We start from the raw sequence: 9576 nt of genomic DNA, 5'->3' as shown, positions 1-9576 counted from the left end.
ATGTGTGTGTATGTATGTACAGTTATTTACTAAATATATATATAAAAGAAAAAAAAATAACACACCCATGAATTTAAATTTTAAATATATTTATATAAATTTACCTATGTATCCTGATGAATAGGATCATCAAGTGCTTGCAAATCTCCATAGCTCACGACCATCATAATATCCTGTAATATATTGAAAAGTCATAAAATATGTCATTCTAAATTGTAATATATATGTGTGTGTGTGTGTGTGTGTATGTATATGTAATTAAATCAAATTATAAATTTGGTTTCTTACCTCATTCCTCTCCTCGAATGCACGCTCGATGCTAGATATCTCAGAAGAGTGTAATGACACTACATCTGGATCAATACTCTCATCCATAAGAAGAGATGAAAAACCTCCTCTCCGAACTCCTGGTATCTGTGGTGTACAATCAATTGTAGCCTCAGGAGGTGTAGGATCAACACATGTTTGTTGCGGAGGAGCTATAGGAGGTGTCAAAATATCCTCCTGCCTCAAACTACCACCTAGCTCTGCATCTCCACCTCCATGGCTGCTACTAATGGAGGGTCTTTGGAGTACTCATCTAATGAACTCTGGAATCTCCTAGGGAGGGATGCCAAGTACTATAGAAAAATCCTGATATGAATCAACAAGATCACTCACTAAAAAGGAGCTCATCTCTCACATATGATCCTCAGGTAACTGTCCAATCTTTGTAGGTGATGGTAGCTCATGATGAATATAAGGATCATAAAATGGATCTGAAGGATCAATAGTAGGTGTGGTACAAGAATGAAAAATATATCTACCAACATGATCAGAGATCATCTTGTCAATGTGATTCATAATTGTGGATATGCTAGAATACTATCAACTCGCGTGTCCTCGGCTTCCATATCTCCTTTGCCACCTGCGGAAAAATCCAAACCTTTTGGAAGAACCAAAAGATTTTAACCCACCATTGCCCTCTTACTAGGGGGCTGTGGTAGATTGGGGTGTCTGAATTTGTCTCAAAATCTCCCCTTACCCTAGCTAGCATGTTGTGGATAATCAGTGTAGTCAACATCATAACCTAGGTGAAATTCTACAAATAATTATTTGCAGAAATACTGTGGCAGCTCATCCTTTTGCGGCCACATATGATGTGTCACCAACCATCTTGGGTATTTGAATCGTGCGACAAGATAATCCTCACACCTAGTGACTCAATAAAATCTAACGACTCTCATATCCATGTAAAAGCGGAACATGGGTTTGACATTCATAGAGGATACAACTCTATCTACTTGTCTCCATTTAACAGTGTCGGAGACAGTGTGGGATAAAGAAGCATAAAAGTGATCAATATGATAGTCATCGTATGGGTTGTATGATTGGGCAAGGCCAATCATACACATAAGCTCATCTTGAATAGAAACTAAATTTTCCCTATTGGGAAGGACATGAGTGTTTTGGCTTACAATCTGACAATAGTCTATGCACGAACACTCTCCCTATCCTCGGGAGTACTGCGAGCAATTACAGACTTATGTGGGGTCTATTGAGGATCACGATGCACACTCTGCTCGGAAGAATGATGATCAAAACCACTAGAATCCATGATGTAAAATGTATGAATATATATATATGAATCTACATGTGTGCATACATTAAATATTATTAAAAAAATAAGAACTCATATACATATGTTATAAACAAGATGAATCATTGTACAAATATTCTTTAAAAATATATTCTAAACATTTAAATGAATCAAATGTTGTTAAATAAACATTGAAAAGATTACATTTGTATATGTAAACATTCTAAACATTGAAAATAATTATAATTTTCATTTATACACATGTTTATTTAACATTCTAAACTTGAGATTAAATCATGTGTTATATAAACAATGAAAAAATTGCATTCATACATGTAAACATTCTAAACAAATCTATCCTAAGGGGTCAAAGGGGTCTTAAGTGGTCAAAGGGGTTTTAAGGGGTCCTATTAGGGGTCTTAAGGGGTCCTATTAGGGGTCTTAAGGGGTCTTCGGGGGTCTTAAGGGGTCATAAGTTGGTCTTAAGGAGTCATAGTGGTCTTAAGCCCGATCATATGGGTCTTAAGGGTTCATAGCATGGTCTTAAGGGGTCAAAGAGGTCTTAGTGGTCTTAAGGGGTCATAGTGGTCTTAAGGAGTCATAGTGGTCTTGAGGGTTCAAAGAGGTCAAAGGGGTTTTAAGGGGCCCTATTAGGGGTCTTAAGGGGTCATAACTTGGTCTTAAGGGGTCATAGTGGTCTTAAGCCCGGTCATAGGGGTCTTAAGGGGTCATAGCATAGTCTTAAGGGGTCAAAGAGGTCTTAGTGGTCTTAAGGGGTCATAATGGTCTTAAGGGATCATAACTTGGTCTTAAGGGTTCAAAGAGGTCCTAGTGGTTTTAAGGGGTCATAGTGGTCTCAAGGGGTTATATGGGTCTTATGGAGTCTTACGATATAATGGGGCCTATTATGTGATATTAGGTCCTATAATGTCAAAATAGGACCTATTGTCACATAATAGGTCCTATTACATGTCATAATAGGACCTATTATGTGATAATAAGTCTTATTATGATATAATAGGTCCTATTACACATAATAGGCCCTATTAAGACATAATGGGGCTATGTGATACTAGGACCTATTACGACATAATATGGCCTATTATATGACAATAGGTCCTATTATGTCGTAATAGGACCTAATATAACATAATAGGTTCTATTATGTCATAATACGACCTATTATGCGATAATCTAGGTCCTATTATGACACAATGGGGCCTATTATGTGATACTAGGACCTATTACGACATAATAGCCTGGCCTATTATGTGACAATAGGTTCTATTATGTCGTAATATGACCTATTATGTGATAATAGGTCATATTATGTCGTAATATGATCTATTATGTGACAATAGGTCCTATTACGACATAATAGGTCATATTATCCCACAATAGGTCCTGTTATGTCGCAATACAACCTATTATGTGATAATATGTCTCGTTATGTCATAATGGGACCTATTATCACATAATAGGTCATATTAGGGATCCTACTTGGGGTCAAAGATGTCTTAGTGGTCTTAAGCCCGATCATAGGGGTCTTAACCTAGGTCATAGTGGTCTTGAGGGTTCAAAGAGTTCTTAGTAGTCTTAAGGGGTTGAAAACCTAGGTCTTAATATCATAATAGGTCAAGTATAGTGACATAATGGGGCCTATTATTTGATACTAGGACCTATTACGACATAATAGGGCCTATTATCACATAATAGGGCCTATTATCACATAATATGACCTATTATGTCGTAATAGGGCCTATTATGTCGTAATAGGGCCTATTATGTGATAATAGGTCCTATTATGTTGTAATATGACCTATTATATGATAATATGTCCTATTATGTGATAATATGTCCTATTATGTGATAATATGTCCTATTATGTTGTAATAGGACCTATTATGTGACAATAGGTCCTATTATGCCATAATAGTACCTATTATCACATAATAGGTCCTATTAGGGGTCTTAAGGGGTCTTACATGGGGTCAAAGAGGTCTTAGTGGTCTTAAGCCCAGTCATAGGGGTCTTAAGGGGTCATAGTGGTCTTGAGGGTTCAAACAAGTCAAAGGGGCCTTAAGGGGTCAAACATGGGTCTTAATAACATAATAGGTCCTATTACAACATAATAGGGCCTATTATGTGATATTAGGACCTATTACGACATAATAGGGTCTATTATGTGATAATAGGTCCTATTATATCGTAATAGGACCTATTACAACATAATAGGGTCTATTATGTGATAATAGGTCCTATTATATCGTAATAGGACCTATTATCACATAATAGGACCTATTATCACATAATAGGACCTATTATGTCGTAATACGACCTATTATATGATAATAGGTCACATTAGGGGCCAACAGGGTAGATTAAGGGGTCTTAATATCATAGTAGGTCCTATTAGGGGTCAAAAGAGGTAGATTAAGGGGTTTCAATGCATGTTCTATCCAAGTTATGTTTTGCATAATTCGACCATGGGAAAGTTGTTGCAAAAGTTTTAAGTTTTCAAGAAGTTTTGAATTATTTCTAATATTCAAAAGAAAAATAAATTTTAAATTAATTGATTGTATGTAATAATTTTTTTTGACTAAAGATGAAAAAAACTTTATATTTTACACATATATATTAAAAACATGAAAAAAACATTATATTTTACATATATATATTAAATAAACCATTTAAAACTTTAAAAAAAAATTAAATGAAATAAAGGGGTACTCAGCCGAAGGTTGTCCTAGCCCCTCACCCACTGCAATTTTTTAGACTGTGGAAATGAGGGGCTAGGAGATCGCGAGGGGTATATACGTAGGGGGGCAATGACCAAGTGGTACTCAGCTGAGTAGGACTCGACCGAGCCCCCCTCACCACATGCCCTCCACATAGGCTCCACGTGGAGCCACGCGGATTCAGTCGGGTACCACTCGGTCGAGTGGTACTCATTTTCGGTGTCCCACTTAGCCAAAAGTGGGGCACAGGTTCGTACTTTTACCCTCAAGAAATGGCCAATAGAGTTTCCAAAAGCTTCGTAATAAGACATCTTCCAAAACTGGAGGGGAATATTTGAAAGTTACACCCGTATTGGAGGTACATAAGTGGTTCAATAAGTAGGTTAAAGGTTTTAGTCCAAGGCTTAAGGGAAAGAGGAATCTCTCCCCAAGCCCACAACTTCCCAAAACTCAAGTTCCTATCCTCTTTAGAAGGGAATGAAATAATAAAGAAACTTTTAGTGTAAGGGAAGAGTTTTATCTTACTAGTAACGAGGGGCCGCCAAGAACTCACAACCCAACTGTGGAGGTTTGGAAGACAGGGCTAAAGGATAGAGCCCTATGAAGGTAGAAGTCCTCAGTCTTCACCACATCTTAGCCACAAACCACCACGTAGGGGATTTGGCACAAGACATGGACAAGAAATATTAGAGGGAGGAGGATGAGCAGCGATTGATCTAAACTAGATTTTGTTTTCAGTTATTTGCTATGTTTGCTTGTTCTGTAACTTCATTTTGTTATAAAAAATAAATATCTTTAAATTATTAAATAGATAATTATGAGTCTTTCACCCTTTATTTAAAAATATGTATAAAATAAATTTAAATTAAACTATGAAATGATAATAAATATTTTAAAATTTAAACACTAAACAATATTCTCAATATACATGTTTACTAAAATTATTCTCAATATACATGTTTACTAAACTTATTTTCTCTATTTATCAATTTTGTAAGATAAACTGAATTTAAAAAAAAAAAATATTCATATAAACCATAAATCTTGGCCATGCCTTAAATTGAACATTATCATTATATCTATTCAAAATCAACCTTAACACTAGATGATCAAACACCTGTCAATGGCCGTGAGCATGCTTGATTACCTACAAACTACAGAAATATTCCTGACAGTATTTTCTAACCACAAAACTACAAAAGCCCTGAAAAATCATCATAAGTTGCATTACATTTTACCTTTCACCGTTCTTTCTTAAACTGTCAAACAACTTTGATTACTTACTATAATTGGTCACTACAATTGGAACACATAATGTGACCTCAAAATCTTACTATAATTTGCATAGAACCACAGTACATACACTCAGAGATCTGAGCAAAACAAATGCTTTAACATATATCATAATATATTTTCCCTATACTACACAAAAATTTATCATAAAGGCATTATAATAAGGTCGTTAACCACTAATCTATCCCGTAATATCCAGCTGCAAGTTTCTGAATATGCAGCTGGTTTGTGACTAATTAAGTGAAACGATATAAATCCCACCCAAAACACAATAAAATACAATAGGATAATATGGGGTTACTATTTGTGACAAACACATCTGTAGTGATAAGCACTGTTCAATGGATCATTTGCATCCACAGGCACTTGTTCTGCTTTGCATTGAGTTTTACACCCTCTGCATTCATTGTAAGTGCACACAGGAGCAGTTGAACCAATTAGTAATCTCCTTGCTATTACATTTGCACTTGAAGGACCATTACCCTGTGAAACAAAAGATTTGAAACAACAAATAAATTTTGTATCTTCCAACTGACAAATATAGATTAATGAAAGAATAGATGTTGCTTCAAAAGAGCATAAGTTGAAAGCAAGAAGAGAGCTTAACATGAAGAAGATGTTTGTATGGAATCATGTTTTGGGCTTGAGACAAATAGTCATGGCCTAGTCCTCCTGTGCTTGAACCTGCATTCATAACAAAACCAGAAGTTGTAAAACTTATGCTTTCTTTCTTAAGCTATAAAGATATGTTTTCTTAGGCTAGATATTCATTTATAACAAAATCAGAAGTTTGTGTTCTTCTGAATTTGATCGTGTAGAATTTATTGTTGCTAATGTTTTACATCAAATTCTATGATCCATCATCAGAACATGAAAACAAGAAAAGAGAAAAGCTAACAACAATAAAATCTACAGAATCAAATTCAGAAGATGCGAACAAATCATTATGGATAATGAAAATTTCAAGATTTTAAAACCAGAAGTTGTTAAACTTTATCATTCTTTCTTAAGCTATAAAGATATGTTTATTAGGCTAGATACGCATTTAGGAGCTCTAAGTTCTTGTGAATTTGACCAGGTGAGGACTCCTACAATACACCAATGACTTAATCTGAATGTGTTCTTGGGTAAGGTTAAAGAGCTTTGTCTATTCAGGCTCCAGAAGAGCCACTGTACAAATAGAAACAAAACAAAATTCAAAACGTGTAAATGTTAAGATGTATCAGAGCTTTAATAGATTTTTCAAATATAGTCCATATACAAAGGTCTGCAACCTTTTAACCTATGTAGGACACATAATTTGTCTTTTTTCCAAGTGAACAAAATTTTCTACAGGACATGAAGATTTGGACAATAATAAGATGAATTAAATTTGGTTTCATCACGATAATTCCAGTCTTTGAGAGATATTATATCTATAATCTAAGCTACCCATCTTCTTCTCCTGTCATTTAGAATTGAAAACATTGTGTTCAAGAATTATATGACAGAAACAGTGTGCTCAAGAAGTCTATGACATATATCAATATCGAACACAAATCTGTGGGGCGACCAAGAATCTTCGATGTACTATCGAAGACAAGTAATTTGTGCTTTAAGTTAAAGACAAAATTGAGACAGAACTTCTAATACAAATCCAACAGTCTCTTGATTTCTGTGCAAGTAATTTGTAAGGTCCAAATTGAATTTTATCCACAAACCTATTTTTCTGTCTCTTTGAATCTTCATTAACACACAGAGATAGTGAACATGAGAGAATCCTTCAGACAAGAAATACAATCTATGAAATTCTCTGTATTGCAGTATACCCACATGAAATCGCCAAAGAACAAAAAAAAAAAGAAAAACTTTTCTCCCTCTTTACACTATCTACTAAGGATTGAATAAGGAATACCATTCATAAAACTACTTCAAATACATGAACAAATTCACACATCTTCTGAAAATTCTTCCACAAATTTTGAGCACCATTGAAAACTGTCCAAACCCATTTACAGAAAAGAATAGATAAGCCAACATAGAGATACGACAGTTAAACAGCTGCATGAGCCTAAGATCTATCCTAATAAATGCAACTCTTAATTCTAACAGTTTTTTTTCTTCTTTCTATCCATTCTTACATTCTGGTTGGAGACATTGATCTGAAATATTAATGTAAAAACTATAACACGATCGAATCCAAAAATAATTATAATATAAATTATTAAAATCTAATAGATATTAACACACTTTTTGTCTAAAACTATTCTAACGTTTACCTATGGAAATGGGACTGGGTAAGATATAGAATAATCTGTGCTGGCGCACTGCACATACCATGATGAAGATTTAACTGTAAATAAGATTAGGAAGAACGAAGAAGAAAGAAAAAGCATAAATAAATACCTTGTGTGGAGGAATGCACTGTTACAAATAGTATAAGAAATGCCCACATGGTGGAGAAGAAGAGAATATGTTTTATTTGCATGCAGGCAACTCTTGTTCTGCGCCAGTTTGCAAGCATACATTGAGGAAGCGGGTGAAACATATTATCCCCTTTAGAGAGCACAGATCCCAACGGCTTCTTCTCTTTTATTGTGTTTCATGTACTTAACAGGCAAAGTATATAATAGCTACTGTGTGTGAACGGTCTAGAAGTTAGAAGAACCAATATAGAGCAGGTACAATATAATAATATTCAATGATGCAAATCCTGAGATTCTTACCGGAGTTTCTAGGCGGGAATTGGGAAATGTGAAGCAGAAAGATGGCAGCTTTTTTTCCTGCCAATGCCTAAATACGGCCTTTGCAACAGTGGGTTGTCTTGAGGTCTTGAGGTCCTGAGATATGCTTAGGGGATCAAAGTTTGCTTTGAAAAGGTAGGTATTCTCCACACAAGTACATTTGTAAAAATACAAATCTACATAATAGGATAGTTTTCTGTCAGTTTTTTTTTTTTGGGGGGGGGGGGGTACACAGCATTTGGAGGTAGATTATGAGGATCTGATGGTTGAAGTCATTTGAAAATCCATCGCGTTTAGTAGATTTTGGTTTTCATAGAAATTACTGTTGTGTGATGATTAACCAAGTCCCTTTAATTTAGTTCAGAGTATCACTTTTGCTAAATAATTATGAGTAAAAGTATGTGAAGGATATATGAATTGTTGATAGCCACAAATCTTTTTAGAACAGACATTTATATCAATGTTGGAGATTTATGAGACAAAGTATTAAACATGTGTTTGGAATTTTTATTTTACTTGTTTAGTTTCCAACAAAATTAAATTTTGTTTTGGTTGTTCTGTGATATAGTACAGATTTTTTTGGAGGTGTGATATCATTTCATCTATTTTTTTGTGAGTGATGTGAATTATATTTTTGTTTTATTTATATGAAAGTAAAGCACTATTCATCATAAGAAAAAACATGAATAAAGCTCAAACTTTTCATTGGTTTGATGTTTAAAATATCTCTTACAACATATTTGTCTAAATACTGGGTTTGTAGGTGGTGGTGAAGTTCCATCTAAAAAGTATTTACAAAGTTCATTTATTTTTCACCATGGTCATTTCTAAATAGTTACTATAATGGTGAACATTTGTTATCAATTGAATAAAATATTTGCCAAGGCTTTTGAAAGTGCTATTGTAAATGATAATTGACTAGTGTTATGTTAAAATATATGTATCTAAGAAAAACAATCTATAAACCTTGTATGTTGGATTATTTTTCTAGTATAGAATTCTTTTTAGATTGTGATATAGAAAAAGTGGCTCTAGATCAACATGTGTATTAGCCTAAGTCAATCCTTTTCCCATGCAACATTAGAGATGTGAGTGAACTTAGCTCGGTGTCCACAAGGAATAGTCATGTTCTCTTAGACTCACACTTATATCGATTGCATGTGATTAGGATTTTGTGTGTGTGTGTGTGTGTGTGTGTGATGAACTAGGCTAAAGAAGGGCATATTGAACAATATTAACATAA

At 34.4% G+C, this 9576-nt stretch overlaps 1 protein-coding gene across 4 annotated transcripts; it reads right to left on the bottom strand.

The window, feature by feature from the left end:
• Positions 1-5634: 5634 nt before the first annotated feature.
• LOC131052752 (EPIDERMAL PATTERNING FACTOR-like protein 9) lies at positions 5635-8540 on the bottom strand. 4 transcript variants are annotated; one of them, XM_057987342.2, is made up of 4 exons: positions 8316-8529; positions 7996-8225; positions 6218-6294; positions 5635-6093 (listed from the first exon to the last, which is right to left on the bottom strand). In XM_057987342.2, exons 2-4 carry the CDS (start codon positions 8135-8137, stop codon positions 5911-5913), a joined length of 402 nt encoding a protein of 133 aa, XP_057843325.1. In that variant the 5' UTR covers positions 8138-8225; positions 8316-8529; the 3' UTR covers positions 5635-5910. The 4 variants fall into 4 exon arrangements, with proteins under 4 accessions (XP_057843325.1, XP_057843326.1, XP_057843328.1 ...); XM_057987343.2 differs by having other exon boundaries at positions 7996-8222; XM_057987345.2 differs by having other exon boundaries at positions 7996-8540.
• Positions 8541-9576: the final 1036 nt, after the last annotated feature.

Source organism: Cryptomeria japonica, chromosome 6 (assembly GCF_030272615.1).
Source record: "Cryptomeria japonica chromosome 6, Sugi_1.0, whole genome shotgun sequence".
NCBI lineage: Eukaryota > Viridiplantae > Streptophyta > Pinopsida > Cupressales > Cupressaceae > Cryptomeria > Cryptomeria japonica.
This window is presented reverse-complemented; position numbering and strand designations above follow the sequence as displayed.